This window comes from Nicotiana sylvestris, chromosome 7 (genome assembly GCF_000393655.2).
Source record: "Nicotiana sylvestris chromosome 7, ASM39365v2, whole genome shotgun sequence".
Classification (NCBI taxonomy): Eukaryota; Viridiplantae; Streptophyta; class Magnoliopsida; order Solanales; family Solanaceae; genus Nicotiana; species Nicotiana sylvestris.
Window position 1 is genome coordinate 73,280,749 of NC_091063.1, and position 22,039 is coordinate 73,302,787.

The 22,039-nt window shown below is 36.6% G+C and overlaps 2 protein-coding genes across 7 annotated transcripts in view; both read right to left on the minus strand.

Moving 5' to 3' along the window:
* Window positions 1-17,050, minus strand: part of LOC104217268 (pentatricopeptide repeat-containing protein At2g13600-like) — an 87,314-nt gene extending 70,264 nt beyond the window's left edge. For all 3 annotated transcript variants that reach the window (XR_011400830.1, XR_011400831.1, XM_070150487.1), the window contains exon 1: window positions 17,022-17,050. The gene's annotated coding sequence lies outside the window, so the exon portion shown is untranslated. The remainder of the gene's footprint in view (window positions 1-17,021) is intronic.
* Window positions 2,897-18,009, minus strand: LOC138872457 (pentatricopeptide repeat-containing protein At2g13600-like). Of its 4 annotated transcripts, none has more exons than XM_070150486.1 (6): window positions 17,828-18,009; window positions 15,524-15,720; window positions 7,939-8,845; window positions 6,802-7,872; window positions 6,328-6,482; window positions 2,897-3,060 (listed from the first exon to the last, which is right to left on the minus strand). In XM_070150486.1, exons 3-4 carry the CDS (start codon window positions 8,828-8,830, stop codon window positions 7,088-7,090), a joined length of 1,677 nt encoding a protein of 558 aa, XP_070006587.1. In that variant the 5' UTR covers window positions 8,831-8,845; window positions 15,524-15,720; window positions 17,828-18,009; the 3' UTR covers window positions 2,897-3,060; window positions 6,328-6,482; window positions 6,802-7,087. The 4 variants fall into 4 exon arrangements, with proteins under 4 accessions (XP_070006587.1, XP_070006586.1, XP_070006584.1 ...); XM_070150485.1 differs by lacking the exon at window positions 2,897-3,060 and adding an exon at window positions 4,074-4,544 and having other exon boundaries at window positions 6,357-6,482; XM_070150483.1 differs by lacking the exon at window positions 2,897-3,060 and adding an exon at window positions 4,074-4,544.
* Between the last annotated feature and the right edge of the window lie 4,030 nt (window positions 18,010-22,039).

The following is a 22,039-nucleotide window of genomic DNA, read 5'->3' on the forward strand; positions in this document are numbered from 1 at the left end:
ATTTGCCGGGATGTTTGGTTTTGAGTTTCGGAGAGTTTTGGGACACTTAGTGCCTAAATGAGAGCTTAAGTTTGGGAAATTTGACCGTAGTTGGAACAATGTGAATACGGCCACGGAATGGAATTCGGATGGTTTCGTTAGCTCCGTTGGGTGATTTTGGGTTTAGGAGTGTGATTGGATTGTGTTTTGGAGGTCCATATCTAATTTAGGCTTAAAATGCCGAAAGTTGAATTTTTGAAGTTTCATGTTCGATAGTGAGACTATGATCCGAGGGTCGGAATGGAATTCCGGAAGTTGAAGTAGCTCCATAGTGTTGAATGTGACCTGTGTGCAAAATTTCAGGCTATTCGGACGAGGTTTAATAGACATTTTGATCGAAAGCGTAATTTGTGAGTTTTTGAAGTTCTTAGGCTTGAATCCGATGTTAAATTGGTGTTTTGATGCCGTTTTGAGCGTTCCGAAGGTTGGAACAAGTTTGAATGATGTTTTAGGACTGGTTGGCATGTTTTGTTGAGGTTTTGGGGGCCTCGGGTGAGTTTCAGGTGGTTGACAGAAGTTGAATTTGGACTTAGGGAGATTTTTGCATTGCTGAACCTGTCATAACCGCACCTGCGTGTGTGGGACCGCAAGCGCGGCGCCGTAGAAGCGGCTATTGGACCGCAAAAGCAGAAATTTGGTGCAGCTCCAGGAGCCGCAGGTGCGAGAAGTGTAACGCACCTGCGAGACCGCAGGTGAGGAAGGTCTATCATAGAAGCGGAAAATGGATTTAAGTGAAATGTCGCAGATGAAACCATGTCCTTGCTGAAGCGGGACCGCATCGCAGAAGCGGATTAGCTGGGCAGAAACATATAAATTCTTGCCTTCGGGAATTTGAGCTACTTTCACCTTTTTTCAAATAGGAAGAAGCCTTGGGGAGCAGTTTCAAGAGAGATTTTCGGAGGAATTCAATGGGGTAATGTCTTTAGTCCCAAACTCGTTATTGAGGTGACTTTTATCATTATAAACATGAAAATTTAAGGAAAATTAGTGGTAATTTGGGGGTTAGGGCTTAACTAATTAGAGACCTTTGAGTGATGATTTGAGGGACCATTTGAGGTCCGATTTTTGTACTTTTGGTATGACTGAACTCGTAAGAGTGTGAGGATTCTGAAAATATGAATTTCTCCGGATTCCGAGATGTGGGCTCGAGGGGCATTTTCGTCATTTTACCTAATTTCGCGTTTTAGCTTAGAATTTCTTTGTAGAATCAGTTACTTGAAGTGTTATTTACATTATGAAATTGAATTGAATAGATTTGGGCCATTTGGAGTCGAATATTCGTGGCAAGAGCGTGGTTTCAGATTGATTTGAGCTGGTTCGAGGTAAGTGGCTTGCCTAACCTTGTGTGAGGGACCTTCCCCTTAAGATTTGGTATATTTGATAATTGAAATGCCTTGTACGTGAGGTGATGAGTGTGTACTTGAGCTAATTATTGAAAATCCGATTTTCTTTAAGTAATTTTAATTGTGTTCCTTTTTCCTGTTTTATACTACTTGCAAATTTAAGTCCGTTGTTAACTTAGAAAAAGCATGTTTAATTGACTTAATTGCTTACTTGCTTAAACTGCCTTAATTGTATTATGTGAAATATGTTAGGTTAGAATTACCTGTTTTACTTGGTACGAAATTGAGCTTAGTTGAGTATTCTTTGTGTTGCTGTTGTGTGTTTTACTTTGGGACTACGGGACGGCATCACGGGAGATCCCCTATACGCATTTATGATTTGAGCTGAGGTGCGGGATACCAAGAGATCCCTGGCACGTATATTGAGGATATCAAGAGATCCTCGGGATACCAAGAGATCCCTAGTACATATTGAGGACACCAAGAGATCCTTTGGATACCACGAGATCTCTGGCACATATTGATGGTACTAAGAGATCCTCGAGATACTGAGAGATCTCCGGTTATTATCCTTATGAAGACTGGTATTTCCTTGCGATTGTTTTATCTATATTCCAATTATTGTATTCCTTATTATCCTGTATTAAATTCTTATTGTCAGTTTTTCAACTGTACTGCTTATCTTATTCTGTCATCCCTTATATTGTTTAATCTCAGTAGGGCCATGACCTTCCTCGTCACTACCCGACCGAGGTTAGGCTTGGCACTTACTGAGTACCGATGTGGTGTACTCATGCCCTTTCTATGCATGTTTTTCATATGCAGATCCAGATACCTCTACGCAGACTTTCCATGCTTGAGTCGAGGCGTTCGTAGAGACTTAAAGGTATATCTGCCGCGTCCGCAGACCGAAGAGTCCCTTTTCTACTCTCCCTTTTGTATTAGCCCTTCCATATTTGTATCCTTGTTAGATATTCTAGAGTTAGACGTTGTAGACTTTCAAAGGCTTGTTATCATGAGATTCCGGGTTTTGGGAAAAATATGTATAGCTTTTGAGAGTTATTATTGTGTATGCCAAGCGACACTTTAAATTTACTAATTTAATTTAATTTTTCGGTTTTAAATTGTTTCTTCTGCAAATTGGTTTACTTTTTTTGCATTGTTAGGCTTACCTAGTCGTAGAGACTAGGTGCTGTCATGATGGTTCACGGATGGCGAACCGGGGTCATGACAGCAAGACACAAAATATGTTTGGGGAAAAGAAACATTTTCTGGAAAAAAAAAGTAGTATTCTTTTGTTATCTAATCTTCTAAATAAATAATGATTATGACACTCTAAACCCGCCGGTTGTCGCGACCCAAAATCTAATTAGTCGTGATGACACCTAACTTCACCCGCTAGGTAAGCCAATTTAATAATAATCCAATTTAAATGAGATTTACTGAGAGAAATAATGATAATAAAAATGGACTTATATACAAAGAGCTCCCAAGGACTGGTAGTACAAGTCATGAGCCACTAAGACTTAGATTTTTACAAACTAAATTGAAATAATTACATCGTCTGTTTGAAATGTAAACGAACTGGATCGAATGCAACAAGTGATAGTCATAAGTGGAATGCAGGTACATCTTCAATGTCAGCCCTCGCCGTACAAAGCAACATCAACACAAATATCTGCACGCAAGGTGCAGAAGTGTAGTATGAGTACAATCGGCCCCATGTACTCAATAAGAATCCTAACTAGCCTCGGCGAGGTAAAAGAAGAAAGAACTGTAGATGATACTCACTAACACCTGTGCAGTTTAGTATTTTCAACAAATATAGAACATGTATATGATCAAATCAGGGACAATCTCAGGTAAAACCATTTTTATGCTCACAATTCTTAGCCTTAGAGTGTTCTGCTCAGCCAACAATCCAACATATAAGGAAGATATACAAGTAAATCGGGTAATCAGTTAAGTGATTAGCAAGCAAAGATGAAAGATTTCCGACATCGGATCACTCCTCAATTCTTATTTTACATTTTCAATGGTTTTTACATAATTTCTCATTTTCTTCCATTTAATTAAATAATTTAATGATATAAATAAGTATGAAATCATGAAATGTAACTAACTTTACTAGAGCTCACATAAATATCAACTGCACGGATAACTCACGCGATATAGTGCCAATATACAGATCCGCACTGACAACTCACATGCTCAAGGACAATTCACGTGCTATATTATCAATATCTAGATCCGTACGGACAACTCACATGCTATAGTATCAATGTCTGGATCTGCACTGACAACTCACGTGCTATAGTATCAATCCGCCCGGCGTGGTCACGGGTATAAAAGTCCAAATCATATCGCACAGAAGCAAGTATACAAGAACAGATGTATATGATAGCTAAAATATCAGATTTCACGCTCCTGGACTGGTATAATTACATGCTAAAAGTGTAAGCATGTGCAATGTGCGCTATCGTAGCTCAAATCGACAATTTATCATGGAACTTGCAATTACCAAGTTTTATTCATGGAATTACCCTCTTCGTAACCTCAAACATATCTCAAATAGTTCACAACAATTCAACAATTACCTAAATATGCACTCTCCCGAGTTATGCACACTAAATAGGTACAGCTAATTGAGGATCCTATCAATTAACTACAACAAGAACGTAGTTGAACAAATAGAGATTAAACCAGACAACTATATTAACATAACAAGAAGTTCATCCTTCAATAAGTTCCATCAAAACCTTAGACTAAATATTTAGCTACTCATACTAGGATTCATCACAACAACATTCAAATTCATCACAAATCGTAAAAACAAAAGGAAGAAAGGAAGAACTCGATGTTGAATTATCCTCCTTGCCTCTCCTTGCCTTGAACTAAGCTATGAAAACCTTTATAATCCTCTCTTGGGCGAGCTAGACCTTCTATAGGTTAAGTGGATTTGCCCCCGAACTTCCAATTTTACCCCTGCAATTTACTCTTCTGGAACTGGGCTAGCGCGGTCGCGCTAATGGACGCGCTAGTCCAGGTCTTCATTTCATCTCTTCTTTTTCTCGTCTTCCCACGTACTCGGCTCCTAGGGGATTTTCTTGCTTCAATTTATCTCCAATCATAGCTTTAAGGCCTCATACATGCTACTCACTCCTACAACGTGTGAAATTCACAATTAGAGCCAATTTATCATCATTTAACTATATTATCACAATGAAACATAATCAAGCTGAGGCATAAACAATCGCCAAATTACATAAATCTAGCCTATTATCAGACACATTGTGCATTCAGTGGGCTCCATTTATTCCGAAATTATTTTTTTAGACATTATTTCGACATTTTGTTGCTGCTAACTTACTATTTTTGTTTTCTGTTTCAGAAAGTTTACTGTTTCATTATTTATTATAGTGATACAAATTTCAATAATAGCAATAAATGGCATTTATGTAAATAAGGAGAATGATTCATCCAATAATGAACGAGATAGATGATTATTCTTCCTGACAATGATAAATGACAGACGAATCCTAGAATGTCGAAACTATTCTCGGATCTGATGGAAAAGTGTGGAATAATGTGTGTGAGAATATTGATGAAAAGGTAAAGTTAGTATCTTTGCTAGGGAGAGAGAGAGAATCTTCTTTTCAAGAAGTGTTCTTGTCAAGTGAATACTACGTGCCTTACACCATTGTCTCTTTTCCTCTTTATATGAGACATGTCCCTAACAAACCCTAATAGTACAAGTGCAGAGAATAGAATATTTTCTTTAACATCCTATTATAAAATCTAGCCGTTATTGTTCTATTCTTGGTGCTCGACCTCGGTCATTGTTGACAGCCCGACCGCGAATCTCACTGCTTCCTGGTCGACCTCGACTGGCCCTTTCCGTAATGCCACTTCACGCTAAATTTCCTTAGGGCATATTTTGGCTTATACAACCATATATCAAAAGAAACCAAATTCCTAAACCATTGGAGCGTCTTGTGAAAATAACACTAATATGAATACTGAAGCTACACATTATCAATCTGAAGTGTCAAAGATGTGAAAACAAAAAATGACATGACAGTGAATTACAGTAATAATAAGAATAAAGTATATGGGTAGAGCAAAATCTCCTAGACAATTTGATTAAATGGTCGGCGTCAATGGCCAATGGTTCACATTCGGATCATAAATGATGATATGGATAAAAACCATTAAAATGGAACAAGCATGTCATGAACCACTGCTAATTCTCAGAGATCGGAGCTGTAGATTTTGTAGGAGGTGAAGAGCAATGGAGGAGAGGAGCAACATTAAAGAATTGCAAACATTTAGATTTTTTTCCTTCAAATTGATGCTTGACTGGGGATAACGCAAGGGCAGCTTTTGGGAACATAACATAAGTTTTTGATGCCTCAATTTCTCAACATGATTAAAATTACTCACCTTCAGCAAATGGTCCTATTCCTTAAAAGATCCTCATATCAAATCCCTAAAAACCTTTTTTCCTCACTTTATGGAGAACCTAGCGGCCAATATTTTATGCATTTGAAGAATGAATATTAAAAAGTGATGGAACTTCTGCAATTGCAAGTCTTAAAGGTAATGTTAATAGAGGTAAACTACTATTAAATTACTCAAGCTTCAGCAAATCGTCCCTTATTTGCTACAGAATCCTCATCTCAATTCTCTAAGAACCAAATTTGCCTCGCTTGGAGAACCTAACAAGCCGTTATTTTTTGCATTTGAAGAATGAGTATTTAATAGTTGAAGATTTTTAACTGCACGTCTGGAAGATAAGTAGCTTCAAGAGTTATAAAAATTGTGAACCACACAATGGATATTCCCTCTCAATGTTAAATGCAAAGGTTAGAGGCATGATGGATCAGGATCAACCAGAACTTCAGAAACTGTCATAGTAAAAATTTAAACAGAGATGGTAGTATACCTAAGAGCTGTCTATGTGGCATGTCGTACCTTCTGAATATTCTAGCCCATGATTTATATTTTCCCTGTTAGGCTATCCCAGCTTCTTAATATTGCTGCAGTGAACTTCGAGCAGACTGGTTTTGCACTTAACTCAAGGAATGCCTATTCAGTAACCTGCCATCAATAGCAATGACTGAGAGAAAATTAGTTGTCAAAAAGAATATAGTTCTAATAATATAGATATGTTGAGGCACTTAACAACATTAAGAATTTTAAATAGCTCATGATTGAGGAGAAGTGTAGGAATGGCATCGATACCATTTTTCCCTTAAGAAACATTTGGATGGTGGGAATGGGATCTTCGAATGAACAACATAAAGCCAGTTGTTCATAAAATATGATAGGTTGTGATAGTTAACAGGTCCATGTGAAAGAACATTCAGATTTTTCTTACCAAAATGAAAAGCACTAAATCAAGGCACAGAAACATTACCTGTGCACCAAAGAGGTGAGTACAAGCACGTTAATGATGGATCTATCTGCTGCTCGTAACATTAATATCTCTGAAGCCTCAAGCAGCATGAATTACAGTGCCTCACATTTTATGATCATGTTTCTTATCTTTAGTGTAAGTGATGGAGTAATATCTTGAAAAACAAAATTTCTCCCTCACTTTTCGTTTCCCAAATTTTCAGCAAAGCAGGTAACCATCCACCAGAGCTCATATTAATTGTTAAATTAGAAACTGTTATACATGGTTACTACCTGTTTTAATTATGTCAACAAAATGCATCATCTACAAGAAAGTATGAGCATTCAATTTGAAATATGTATCCAGCATCCTTCATTGGATCTACGAGTTTAAGCAACAACTCTTTTATTTCTTCTAACTGACTGTGGGACTTGTCTTTAGCGATAAACTTATGTCTGATATTGTTTATCTCAATCCAACTATAAGATGTTTCTTTCACCAATCCTCTGTCATAGATGTACCTTCGCAGAGTGCGGGCATCACCCCACATTCCTGCTGCTGCATAGATGTTGGATAACATAATATACCTGGCAGCATTATCAGGTTCCAGCTCAAATAGATTTTCTGCCACCCTTCTAGCAAGTTTCAAGTTCCCATGTACCCTGCAAGCACCCAAAAGTGCGCCCCACATTCCAATATTGTCTCTTCCCCAAGGAGCTCTCTTGATCAAATCCGCAGCTTCTCCAAGCATATTCTTCCGTCCAAGTAAATCAATCAAGATGGCATAGTGATCCAACTGGGGTACTATACCGTATTTCCTCTCCATTGAATGGAGATATTGAAATCCTTCAGGTAATAAACCACAGTGGCTACATGCAGATAAAACCCTAAGAAAAGTTGCATGATTTGGTGTTGTATCTGTTTCAATCATTTTCTCAAACATGAACAAAGACATCACTCCATTCCCATTTTGAGCAAATCCATTTATTATCGAGTTCCAAGTAACTCGATCCTTCCCATCTAACCTCTCAAACAATCTCATAGCAGATATCATGTCTCCACATTTAGAATACATGTCAACCAAAGCATTAACTACAAAAACATTATGCAAATCAATTAAACATGTACATCTAAAAATGTGTCCATGAACTTGCTTACCTTTTTCAATAAGAGGTATGCCTGCACAAGAACTTAGGACACCAACGTAAGTGGATGCACGCGGTACAATACCTTCTTCCAGCATTTCCTTGAAAGTACACAAAGCCTTATCTCCTTCTCCATTTTGTGCAAACCCTGTGATCAGAGCAGTCCAAGCCACCACATTTCTGATCAGCATATGATCAAAAAGTGAGTACGCATCTGGCATTCTAGACGTACGTATATAAGCAACCAACAACGAAGTCCACGAGAATACATCAGTCTCGCTCATTTGACAGAAAATAGAATAAGAGTACCCGGGTTTGCCACATTTCCCATAAGCATCAATAAGTGCATTGCAAACCACAAGATTAAACCTCACACCAATCACAGTTGCTAACCCATGCAATTCACGCAACAAGTTCAATGCACCCAAACCTGCACAAGTATTTACCACGCTAACAACCGTGAACTCGTCAATCAAAAACCCACTCCCACACTGAGTTTGCATTCTTTTGAAAAACCCCATAGCTTTTCTAGGGAACCCGTGATGAGTTAAGCTTGAAATGATTGAGTTATAGCTCACAGCATTTGGATCAGGCATTACATGGAGCATCTGGAAGGTTTTCTCAAAAAGACCCTTTTGAGAGTAAGCTGACAGCATTGTGTTCCAAGATTGGGCGTTCTTGTCTGACAGTTCATTAAAGGCCTGTTGCGCATACTCTATGGAACAGCATTTAGAGTACATGTATATCAGACGGTTGGCGAGGAATGTGTTAAAGGTTAATGCCGTCTTGATCAGACGGGAGTGTATGAGTCTCCCAAGCTTGAGATCATTAGTTCGGATGCAGTTTGAAAGGAGGCGCGCGAAGTGATGCACAGGCTCAGCGGATATTGCTTCACTTGGTTGCATGAGAGCAGATTATTTCTATAATTAACAAAAATATTCAGGATTAGCAAGGGAAGAATATGTCGCAGAATGCATGAAATAATCGTATATTTGAAATCTTATGGAATTTTACATGGTTGCGATTTGCGAATTTAAAATTTTCGTGACAGATATTTTTGTCGACTTCTCATGATTTATTTAGTAATAGTTCCAAAATTGCGATAGGGAATTGTAGCTAATATAGAAAACATGTACATTTAATTCTTGTTGAAACAGTATTAGGGAGTACTAATTTCTTTATTTGGAAAACAACTTAAAGTACCCCTATCGTATACTAAATGGTTTATAAAAATTCCGTCCATCTATTCATCTGAAAATATATATGACGTTAATTCTATTGTCAAAATTACACCGCGACTAATGGCACTTCATGTGGGCCTCTCATTAAATGATGTGGCATTCTTTCATTTGTCCACGTAGCTCAGTGGGGATGAAATTATGAGCCTGTTTGGATGGGCTTAAAAGCTGGTTTGACCAGCTTTTAAGTCATTTTTTAGCTTATTGAGGTGTTTGGCAAACTTAAAATCAGCTTAAAGGTCAAATACTTTTAAATCAAAAGGTCCAAATTAAGCCAAAAGTGATGAGTTGGGTAATCCCAACTTCTTTTTTTCTAGCTTAAAAGTCACCCTCTTTGACTAAGTATTTTACACTACTATCCCTGATACTTATGTATAATTTCCAAAATACCCAATCATTTCTTTTTCTCCTTTCCTCCGCCATTTTCAATCCCTGCCTTCCAAATTCCATAATCTTTTCTTTTTCTCCTTTCCTTTGCCATTTCCAATTTGTGCCTTCCAAATTCCATCACCGCCGAATTATTTGTTTTGTTTTAGTTTCTTTTTTGGTTCCATAACATTTTTTTAAAAAAGATTGCTGTTGAATCCCTCATTTTTTTAAATTGGTGAAACTATATTCTAAATCAAAATTTTCAATGAGTCTACATGTTAACAAAGAATTTGAAGCTATGAGACGAAAAAATATATTTTGGTGAAATAATAGATTATTGCATGTTATTTAAATAAATAATTTATATTTAGGCAATCAGTTTAAATTGAAAATGAACTAAATTATAATTTTTTTGTATATGTATTAATTTAGAATAAAATATTAATCATTTTCTTTATAGTGTTAACAGCTTTAAGGATATTTCAGTCATTTTATAAAAATAAGTACTTACCGGCACTTATTTACCAAACACTTCAATAATTTTTTTTAAGTTTCAGCATTTTTATCCAAACATTTAACTGCTTATTTATAAAACAAGCTTCAGCACTTAAAAAATGTTTTTAAGCCCTTATACTTAAAAGCCACTTTTTTAAGCCAATCCAAACGGGCTCATGGACCTGGAGAAGAATCCCCAGTGCTTGGAATGGCTCAATTTGACTCAGAAACGAGTGACCAGGCGATTTTGTGCTACAGTAATCCCAACACCATTTTGCAAATCTGTAGCAGCTAGGGAATTTTTTTGGGAAATGGTTTGCTGAGGATAGTGCGCATTTGGAAGGCGTATCTTTTGGTGGTGGTCCGGTTGCTTTTCACCAACGGACGGCGGAGCAGTGTGCATTAAAGCACGACTGCGTTACTGTTCACGGCAGTCGCACTGTACTGAGAGTTGACCCACATAAAAAAGAGGGTCGGATCGGTTAAATAGGTCGAAATTTACTCAAATATAGAGCCTGTTTGGATGGGCTTAAAAGCTGGTTGAGGTGTTTGGCAAACTTAAAATCAGCTTAAAGGTCAAATGCTTTTAAGTCAAAAGGTCCAAATTAAGCCAAAAGTGATAAGTTGGGTAATCCCAACTTTTTTTTTTCTAGCTTAAAAGCCACCCCTCTTTAACCAAGTATTTTACACTACTATCCTTGATCTTTATGTATAATTTCCAAAATACCCAATCATTTCTTTTTCTCCTTTCCTCTGCCATTTTCAATCCCTGCCTTCCAAATTCCATAATCTTTTCTTTTTCTCCTTTCCTTTGCCATTTTCAATTTGTGTCTTTCAAATTCCATCACCACCGAACTATTTGTTTTGTTTTAGTTTTTTTTTGGTTCCATAACATTTTTTTTAAAAGATTGCTGTTGAATCCCTCATTTTTTTTAAATTGGTGAAACTATATTCTAAATCAAAATTTTCAATGAGTCTACATGTTAACAAAGAATTTGAAGCTATGAGACGAAAAAATATATTTTGGTGAAATAATAGATTATTGCATGTTATTTAAATAAATAATTTATATTTAGGCAATCAGTTTAAATTGAAAATGAACTAAATTATAAATTTTTTGTATATGTATTAATTTAGAATAAAATATTAATCATTTTCTTTATAGTGTTAACAGCTTTAAGGATATTTCAGTCATTTTATAGAAATAAGTGCTTACCAGCACTTATTTACCAAACACTTCAATAACTTTTTTTAAGTTTCAGCATTTTTATCCAAACATTTAACTGCTTATTTATAAAACAAGCTTCAGCACTTAAAAAGTGTTTTTAAGCCCTTATACTTAAAAGCCACTTATTTAAGCCAATCCAAACGGGCTCATGGACCTGGAGAAGAATCCCCAGTGCTTGGAATGGCTCAATTTGACTCAGAAACGAGTGACCAGGCGATTTTGTGCTACAGTAATCCCAACACCATTTTGCAAATCTGTAGCAACTAGGGAATTTTTTTGGGAAATGGTTTGCTAAGGATAGTGCACATTTGGAAGGCGCATCTTTTGGTGGTGGTCCGGTGGCTTTTCACCAATGGACGACGGAGCAGTGTGCATTAAAGCACGACTGCGTTACTGTTCACGGCAGTCGCACTGTACTGAGAGTTGAACCACATAAAAAAGAGGGTCGGATCGGTTAAATGGGTCGAAATTTACCCAAATATAGAGCCTGTTTGGATGGGCTTAAAAGCTGGTTGAGGTGTTTGGCAAACTTAAAATCAGCTTAAAGGTCAAATGCTTTTAAGTCAAAAGGTCCAAATTAAGCCAAAAGTGATAAGTTGAGTAATCCCAACTTTTTTCTTTCTAGCTTATAAGCCACCCCTCTTTAGCCAAGTATTTTACACTACTATCCTTGATCTTTATGTATAATTTCCAAAATACCCAATCATTTCTTTTTCTCCTTTCCTCCGCCATTTTCAATCCCTGCCTTCCAAATTCCATAATCTTTTCTTTTTCTCCTTTCCTTTGCCATTTCCAATTTGTGTCTTCCAAATTCCATCACCACCGAACTATTTGTTTTGTTTTAGTTTTTTTTTGGTTCCATAACATTTTTTTTAAAAGATTGCTGTTGAATCCCTCATTTTTTAAATTGGTGAAACTGTATTCTAAATCAAAATTTTCAATGAGTCTACATGTTAACAAAGAATTTGAAGCTATGAGACGAAAAAATATATTTTGGTGAAATAATAGATTATTGCATGTTATTTAAATAAATAATTTATATTTAGGCAATCAGTTTAAATTGAAAATGAACTAAATTATAATTTTTTTGTATATGTATTAATTTAGAAATAAAATATTAATCATTTTCTTTATAGTGTTAACAACTTTAAGGATATTTCAGTCATTTTATAGAAATAAGTGCTTACCAACACTTATTTACCAAACACTTCAATAACTTTTTTTAAGTTTCAGCATTTTTATCCAAACATTTAACTGCTTATTTATAAAACAAGCTTCAGCACTTAAAAAGTGTTTTTAAGCCCTTATACTTAAAAGCCACTTTTTTTAAGCCAATCCAAACGGGCTCATGGACCTGGAGAAAAATCCCCAGTGCTTGGAATGGCTCAATTTGACTCAGAAACGAGTGACCAGGCGATTTTGTGCTACAGTAATCCCAACACCATTTTGCAAATCTGTAGCAACTAGGGAATTTTTTTGGGAAATGGTTTGCTGAGGATAGTGCGCATTTGGAAGGCGCATCTTTTGGTGGTGGTCCGGTGGCTTTTCACCAACGGACGGCGGAGCAGTGTGCATTAAAGCACGACTGCGTTACTGTTCACGGCAGTTGCACTGTACTGAGAGTTGACCCACATAAAAAAGAGGGTCGGATCGGTTAAATGGGTCGAAATTTACCCAAATATAAAGCCTGTTTGGATGGGCTTAAAAGCTGGTTGAGGTGTTTGGCAAACTTAAAATCAGCTTAAAGGTCAAATGCTTTTAAGTGAAAAGGTCCAAATTAAGCCAAAAGTGATAAGTTGGGTAATCCCAACTTTTTTTTTTCTAGCTTAAAAGCCACCCCTCTTTAACCAAGTATTTTACACTACTATCCTTGATCTTTATGTATAATTTCCAAAATACCCAATCATCTCTTTTTCTCCTTTCCTCCGCCATTTTCAATCCCTGCCTTCCAAATTCCATAATCTTTTCTTTTTCTCCTTTCCTTTGCCATTTCCAATTTGTGTCTTCCAAATTCCATCACCACCGAACTATTTGTTTTGTTTTAGTTTTTTTTTGGTTCCATAACATTTTTTTTTAAAAGATTGCTGTTGAATCCCTCATTTTTTTAAATTGGTGAAACTGTATTCTAAATCAAAATTTTCAATGAGTCTACATGTTAACAAAGAATTTGAAGCTATGAGACGAAAAAATATATTTTGGTGAAATAATAGATTATTGCATGTTATTTAAATAAATAATTTATATTTAGGCAATCAGTTTAAATTGAAAATGAACTAAATTATAATTTTTTTGTATATGTATTAATTTAGAATAAAATATTAATCATTTTCTTTATAGTGTTAACAGCTTTAAGGATATTTCAGTCATTTTATAAAAATAAGTGCTTACCAGCACTTATTTACCAAACACTTCAATAACTTTTTTTAAGTTTCACCATTTTTATCCAAACATTTAACTGCTTATTTATAAAACAAGCTTCAGCACTTAAAAAGTGCTTTTAAGCCCTTATACTTAAAAGCCACTTTTTTAAGCCAATCCAAACGGGCTCATGGACCTGGAGAAGAATCCCCGGTGCTTGGAATGGATCAATTTGACCCAGAAACGAGTGACCAGGCGATTTTGTGCTACAGTAATCCCAACACCATTTTGCAAATCTGTAGCAGTTGGGGATTTATTTGGGAAATGGTTTGCTGAGGATAGTGCGCATTTGGAAGGCGCATCTTTTGGTGGTGGTCCGGTGGCTTTTCACCGACGGACGGCGGAGCAGTGTGCATTAAAGCACGACCGTGTTACTGTTCACGGCAGTCGCACAGTACTGAGAGTTGATCCACATAAAAAAGAGGGTCGGATCGGTTAAATGGGTCGAAATTTACCCAAATATAGAGCCTGTTTGGATGGGCATAAAAGCTTGTTGAGGGGTTTGGCAAACTTAAAATCAGCTTAAAGGTCAAATGCTTTTAAGTCAAAAGGTCCAAATTAAGCCAAAAGTGATGAGTTGGGTAATCCCAACTTTTTTTTTCTAGCTTAAAAGCCACCCCTCTTTAACCAAGTATTTTACACTGCTATCCCTGATACTTATGTATAATTTCCAAAATACCCAATCATTTCTTTTTCTCCTTTCCTCCGCCATTTTCAATCCCTGCCTTCCAAATTCCATAATCTTTTCTTTTTCTCCTTTCCTTTGCCATTTCCAATTTGTGCCTTCCAAATTCCATCACCGCCGAACTATTTGTTTTGTTTTAGTTTCTTTTTTGGTTCCATAACATTTTTTTTAAAAAGATTGCTGTTGAATCCCTCATTTTTTTAAATTGGTGAAACTATATTCTAAATCAAAATTTTCAATGAGTCTACATGTTAACAAAGAATTTGAAGCTATGAGACGAAAAAATATATTTTGGTGAAATAATAGATTATTGCATGTTATTTAAATAAATAATTTATATTTAGGCAATCAGTTTAAATTGAAAATGAACTAAATTATAATTTTTTTGTATATGTATTAATTTAGAATAAAATATTATCATAATCATTTTCTTTATAGTGTTAACAGCTTTAAGGATATTTCAGTCATTTTATAGAAACAAGTGCTTACCAGCACTTATTTACCAAACACTTCAATAACTTTTTTTAAGTATCAGCACTTTTATCCAAACATTTAACTGCTTATTTATAAAACAAGCTCCAGCATTTAAAAAGTGCTTTTAAGCCCTTATACTTAAAAGCCACTTTTTTTAAGCATACTTGTAGCTTTTTCACCTTTCTGATATGTACACCAGCTTTTGGGATTAGTAAGCTCAAGGCCCTGTGGTTGTGCATTTAGGTAGCTTTTTCAACTGAGAAATTGTGCCTTTTGCACCCTAGTTCATCTTGCAGCCCTTTACTAGTTAGTAATGAATAGTGTCTTTTGCACCCCAGTTCACCCCCAGAAAATAATAACTTAATAGATACATATCATCAGTGGGAAATACTTAGAAAACTGCTCCTAACCATGAATTCCGAAGTTGAACCTCCTAACATGTATTCCGAAGTTGTACCTCCTTATGATATTCAGAGGAAGGGCAATATACCATTCTGTTAAAACTGGGCGGCATAAAAATAATGAAAGAAGAACTAGGCAGCATTTTAGCGTAGAGGAGAAGACTTAGAAAGAAGAATCGAAGGTAAAAAAAATTCGCCAGTATTTCACTGCTATTTGGACGCTGAAGAAGAATAAGAAGAAGAAGAAAGAGGAGGAGAAGGAGGAGGAGGAAGAAGAAATCATCACATACCTGTTGCCACTGAATCTCTGTTGAAGTTGAAAAGGGAACGCTAGTCGTTGTTGCTGCTGGTCGTGTTTTAATAAAAGTGCAATGATCCCTTCTTTTTTAATTAAATAGGCTGGCAGCTTCACTCGCTTCGCTGCTACACCAACAGATTCAACGACCTCTATATTCTTTCTCTGTGTAGTTAATTTGCGAGCAACACCCTGAGAAAAAATAAGAAGGCAAAGGTTTGATGATGTCCAAGAGAGGAAAGACATAAATGTACCAAAAGCTAGTATTCTCGTGTAATCTTCAGATATTTTCTGAATAAAAAAAAAAAATAGATTTTTCGACCAACTCTATGTCTGTTCTTCTAGCTATTTGTGATCTTTCCATATCCTTTATACATTCTGATATCAGTTAGCTTGGTATAATTGTCTTCTTAAGGTTGATTACTCTTTTCTACAATATTCAAACCTTACTATTTCTATTTTAAGACAAATAATTGTAAGATCATGCCCCATTATATTAACAATTTAAATTAATTAAAACTGCAGAGATCATATAAAGGAACTCATGAGAATATTGAACCAAATGATTCAATTGATATAGACATTAAGGATAAAAAAAGAAGAGAACATAATCACTTTGTGAGGTCACTGGTCAAAGAGTGAACATTGTTGTCATTGGAGATACTCCAGTAAGTTTATAATTCCTTAGAGGCAATGTCATCAAGGGAAAATGCATGAAAATTTATATGCTTTCCATGCTTCTGTTGGTTATGCAGTCATGCAAGCTATTGAGCAATTATGATTTTATCAATTCTTCACTGAAAAAGAAAGAATATGCAATGAAGATGAGACAAATTAAGAAAGCAACAGGTGAAACTTAGCAAGCAAAATAAGCTAGAAAGACAGAATTCTGGTAAAAGAAATCAGAGACTCGATGTACAGAAGTGAACAAGGGGACAATTATTGGATTCTTAGCTATGATGCAACTCTTCGTTACCCTTATCTGTTACAACTCTTTAGTACCCTCATTCAGACTATTTGGCTGATAACAGCCTTATTAATAATTTGTTGGATAAAATTAAGAGAAGGGTAAAATAGCCATTTAGTTTTTGATGGATATTTTGATAATTCAACTTTGACTTTAGGACCTTCCCACTTTTAGAATAGTATGACTAGTCTCTCGGCACGTGCGTTGCATGTGTATCATAAGGTATGTAGTAAAATAATTTTGTAAAAGTTTTCGATACTATTTAAGTGAAGCTTTGACTAAGTGATTTTGGAAATAAGGTTCATAAATTAAAGAACCAGAAAAGGTAGAAACACTCTTGAAATGACGAAAGGACATCAATATATAATTCCTTTTCTTTTTACAAATAAAAATTGCATCATCATTCAAATAGCAATTTTTCTTCAATCTGTATCAATATTTCTTGAATCTGTATATTCAGAAAGGCAAGCAATTTGTCTGAGAAGAATAACCCCAATGTCTAATAGACGTGAAGGCAAACACTTACCCATTAGACTAAAGCACAGACATGAACGAATCTCACAATTTTAAGTGAAAGCAACACAAGCATAATTGAACAGAAGTAAAAGAATATGTTTATCAAAAATATTACCAGAGAAAGAAAAAAGGAGCAGCGAAAAGATTTTTCTGAATAACCAAGAAAACGAACAGGGAAGATCGAACATCGATAGCAAACATCGAACAAAAATCTCATGGTTTCAAACAGAACATCAAAACCTAACAAATAAATCCCCCAATTTTACAAACTAGAAATCATAGCAAAGATCGAACATCGATAGCAAACATCGAATAAAGAAATTGGGGCATCGAAATGATTTTTCTGAATATTACCGGAGAAAAAAAAAGGAGCAGCAAAAATAGGAGCAGCGAAAGAAAAAATTACTCGAGAAAGAAAAAAGCCGCCAAAATATTACCAGAGAAAGCAAAAAAAGAGCAGCGAAACAATGTTATTGAATAACCAAGAAAGCAAACATCGATAGCAAACATCGAATAAAGAAAATCTCATGGTTTTAAACAGAAAATCAAAACCTAACAAATAAATCCCCCAATTTTGCAAACTAGAATCACAAATGTATCATGTAATACAAACAAAGCAGAAGCAAAGACCTTCAAACAACAACAATAACAACAACGCCATTGGAGTCGAAAATGACGATGCAACTGAGGCCAAAAGCGCTCCTATTCTTAAGGAGAAGAAATCCAAACGCCAAATTAAAGAAAACATAAGGGAAAAAAGAAAGAGAAAATTGAATAGTTATACAAACATCAAACAGGGGAAAATCGATAGCCTACCTCGGAGATTGCTCGTATGTTAGCCGAAACTGGTCGTCAATCACCGGCAGTTTCCGTCCGTCACCGGAGCTGGCCGACAGAGTCCATTGATGGTGAGGCCGATGTGTTCTAGGTTGAGGTTGAGAGAGACGGTGTTCAAGGTTTAATTTTGAGACTCAGAGTTTAGAGAGAGTGACAGAACCTTCTATGTCAAATATTAAAGAGTTATTAAAATATTAGTGGGGTCAATGTTTTTAATAAAAATAAAAATATAGGAGGGAAAGTAAGGAGGAAAAAGTAAATTTTCCCAATATACTTTTATTTTATAAAACCGTTCCCACAGGTAACTCTATGGTATCGCTTTTACAAACCGTCTCCATATATTCACTTATAATAACGGTTATTATACTATTGGAACGTTTGTTCTTCAGAAGTGTTCCAAAAACCTTTTGACTCTATTAGGACGGTCTAACCGTTCTAATATATGATCTATTGTAACAGTTACAAAACCGTTGCACAATAACTGTTCCAATAAAGTCATTTTCTAGTAGTGGGTGTTTTGCCTAAGAGGCCTGTTTATGGACTTATTGATTTCACTCCTCTTAAAATGAGTCAAAAGCGTTTTTGATCCAACTCGTTTCGGCATCTTTCCTCAACATCTTGAAGATGGGTTCTCATATAAATATGGGTTGTGCTATGAAGAGACTGATATAGTTGAGATGTCCCAGGAAGCTCATTACGTCCTTCTTGCTCTTTGGTGGCGGTAACTCTTGAATAGCCTTAACTTTGGACGGGTCCAACTCGATCCCTTGACGCCTGACAATGAATCCCAAAAGTTTTCCTGCAGGAACCCCCGAATGCATATTTTGCGAGGTTCAATTTGATGTTGTACCTCCTTAGCCTGTCAAAGAACTTTCTCAAATCCGCTATGTGATCTACGACCCTATTGGATTTGATAATGACATAGTCAACATACACCTCTATTACCTTGTGTATCATATCATGGAAGATGGTTATCATGGCTCTCATGTAAGTAGTCCCATCATTCTTTAGACCAAATGGCATCACCTTATAGCTGTACACCCCCCACGGTGTAATGAAAGCTATTTTCTGTGCATCTTCTATATCCATCCAGATGTGGTAATAACCCAAGAAGCAATCTACAAAGGATTGGAGCTCATGCTTGGTGCAATTGTCGATCAAGATATGTATGTTTGGCAGTGGAAAGTCATCCTTGGGACTTGCTCTATTTAAATCTCGATAGTCAACACATACTTTGACTTTCCCATCTTTCTTCGGAACTGGTACAATGTTGGCTAACCAGGTTGGGTATTCAACTACCTGAGAACTTTGGCCTTTATTTTCTTAGTGACCTCCTCCTTGATTTTCAAGCTCATGTTTGGTTTGAATTTTCTGAGTTTCTGCTTCACTGGCGGACACATTGGATTGGTAGGCAACTTGTGAGCCACTATGGATGTGCTTAGACCAGTCATGTCATCATATGACCATGCAAAGACATCCTCATATTCCCTCAAGAAATGAATGTACTCCTCCTTCCCTGGCGGTGATTAGTGAATGCTTACGCGAGTTTCCTTGATGGTATCGGCGTCTCCCAAATTTACTGCTTCGGTTTCGTCCAAGCTGGACTTAAACTTATTCTCAAAGTTCTTGACCTCTCGGACAATTTCCTCAGGTATTTCATTTTCTTCCTCCGAGTTACTCTCCTTATGTTGCGTTGTCTCATTATATGCCACAACCATCGGTTCATCAGGAAAAGTAATAATAATGCTGTAGAAAAAAAAAGTGTGAAAGATAACAATGAATAATAAATAGAAATGCATTTTGATTAAATTTTTGAAAGTATCCAAAACAAGTACGGCTCGATGAATCAAGCAATTATTTTGAAACAAAATGCGTTTTTAAGAAAAAAATTACTGAAAACATCTGAAAAGCCTAGCGTGACTATAGAAATAAAATTAGGCTAAATGCCAAGCTACCTAGGGACTCGGCGGGCACGAGATGGTGTGGCAGTCCAATTCCTGAGAACGGATCCTTTCTCCACAGTCTGAATGGTGGCCTTCTTCCTCCTCCTCCTCCTCAATTATTGCACTGCAATCCATATCCTCGTCCCCTAGGAACAAATTTCTCAGCCCAGCTAAAGTTTCTTCTGTCGTTCCCTATATTGTATCATCCTGGTGAAAAATCTGACCCAAATGTGGCTCTGGTTGTTCAAAAGGGTAATAAAGACCACGCCATGGAGGAGACCAATCATCATACTCTTACCATGTATACTGGTATCTGAGCCCGAAGGTTGTACCATGACATTTCAGCTGTATTGGGTTAGTAATATCCTGGAGATACTTCCCAAGCCCTTTGTCGGGTTCATACCCAGACCATGCTAGTATGCTTTCTATTTTGTTACTTCACCATTTGTCTTTGTTAACTACATTGATATGTTCGATGTGGTAATAAGTTTCCCCTCCTAGACTTCTTCTGTTCCCGATAACCAGGATAGTTTGACTAGTGTAAATAGGATTACTTTTATCTATGTGAATGATCACCTCCTGATGGTTACATTCGAACTTCACGGCCTGGTGTAGTGTGGAAGCCACAGCCCCAACGGCATGTATCCAAGGTCGACCCAACAGACAATTGTATGTAGCTAATATGTCAACCACTTAGAATTCAATATTGAACCAAGTTGGCCCCATCTACAGACAAAGATTAATCTCCCCAATCGTGGCCCTTTGAGACCCATCAAAGGCTTTCACGTTCATGCTTCCTGCCCGTATCTCATGAAAACCTTTGCCAATCTTTTCATAGTAGACAATGGGCAAATGTTAAGGCTTGAACATCCATCTATCAGGACCCTGGTAGCATATTTATCTTCAAACTACACTGTGATGTGCAATACCCGTTTGTGACCAAAACCTTCAGGCAGTAATTCATCCTCGTGGAAGGTAATCTTATGACTTTCCAGCACTTGCCCTACCATGTTGGCTATTTCTCCGCAGGTGATGTTGTTAAGAACATAATCTTCATTCAACACCTTCATCAAAGCATTCTTGTGCGCCTCTAAATTTTGCAATAATGATAAGATGGATATCTAGGCGGGTGTTTTGTTCAAATGATCGATAATGGAGCATTCCTTTGCCTGTACTTTCCTCCAAAGATCATCTGGTCCAGTTTTAATGATAGGTTGCTTAGTAGCAGCCTCCTTGCTTGATTCTCCTAAGTGTTTAGGTGTATAGATCCTTCCCGTTCTGGTCATTCCTTGTGCAATATCAAATTCTTTCATCTTTGCCTTTCCTTTTTGCCTAGCTTCAGCAACGTAATCCCAAGGTATGGCTTTGGAATTGAAAGGAGGTGTGGTTTATACTGTCACTGTGAAAGGTGTGGCCGTTGGCGAGGCCACTTCTACCTCAAATGGAACCGATGCGATTACCTCAACCTCGACTGATGGATGCATCTGCACCACAAAAGGAGTGAGTGTGATTGCGGGTTTAAAATCATCACCTTCTCGAATAAGCCCGATTGACCCCTCAGGATCCCATTCTTCATCTGTCTCTATCACATGTACCCCGTCACCCCTATGATTATATCGAATATGTTGATTTATTGACTGTTTTCTCTCATCTTTATATTGAGCCTCTGTCAGAAAGTTGCACAAATATTTTAAAACAACTTTTATTTAAACTGGGGTTTATGAGATGTTCAGAAATTAATCACTGATTTGACATTGGTTATTTCCACTGAGATTTTCAAGTTATAAAGTGTTTGTGATTACTGTTTTGCCCGAGGGGCTGTTTTACGAACTATGTTTTGCCCGAGGGGCCGATTATGACTTTAATCTCTATTATTATTTTAAATGGTATTGAACCCCTACTGAAACTGTTGGAAGGTATTTCAAGATGATTTTTACTAAAAGCTGGATTTTAAAAGGGAATATTGACTCGTATTATGATTTGAAAGTATATTGTGTTTATTGAACCCAACGTAAATGTGGATTCATTTTTTCCTACTGCTCAGCCTTTATTTACTCTTATTACTTACTGGGTTGGAGTACTCACATTACTCCCTGCACCTCGTATGCAAATTTAGGTATATCGGAACCCGGTAGCGGGTGTTGATAGCTTAGCCGTGGAGTCATCAGAGTTAGCAAGGTGGCTGCATGACGTTCGCAGCACCGCTTCCTTCCCCTCATTGTTGTTACTGTATTTAGTACATTTTTAG

Bases quoted from the DNA above. Each gene is read 5' to 3' on its own strand.
- LOC138872457 (XM_070150486.1), bottom strand. From the start codon at position 8,830: ATGCAACCAAGTGAAGCAATATCCGCTGAGCCTGTGCATCACTTCGCG. The intron at 7,873-7,938 runs GTAAGCAAGTTC...ATGTTTTTGTAG, and splicing joins CATACCTCTTATTGAAAAAG to TTAATGCTTTGGTTGACATG.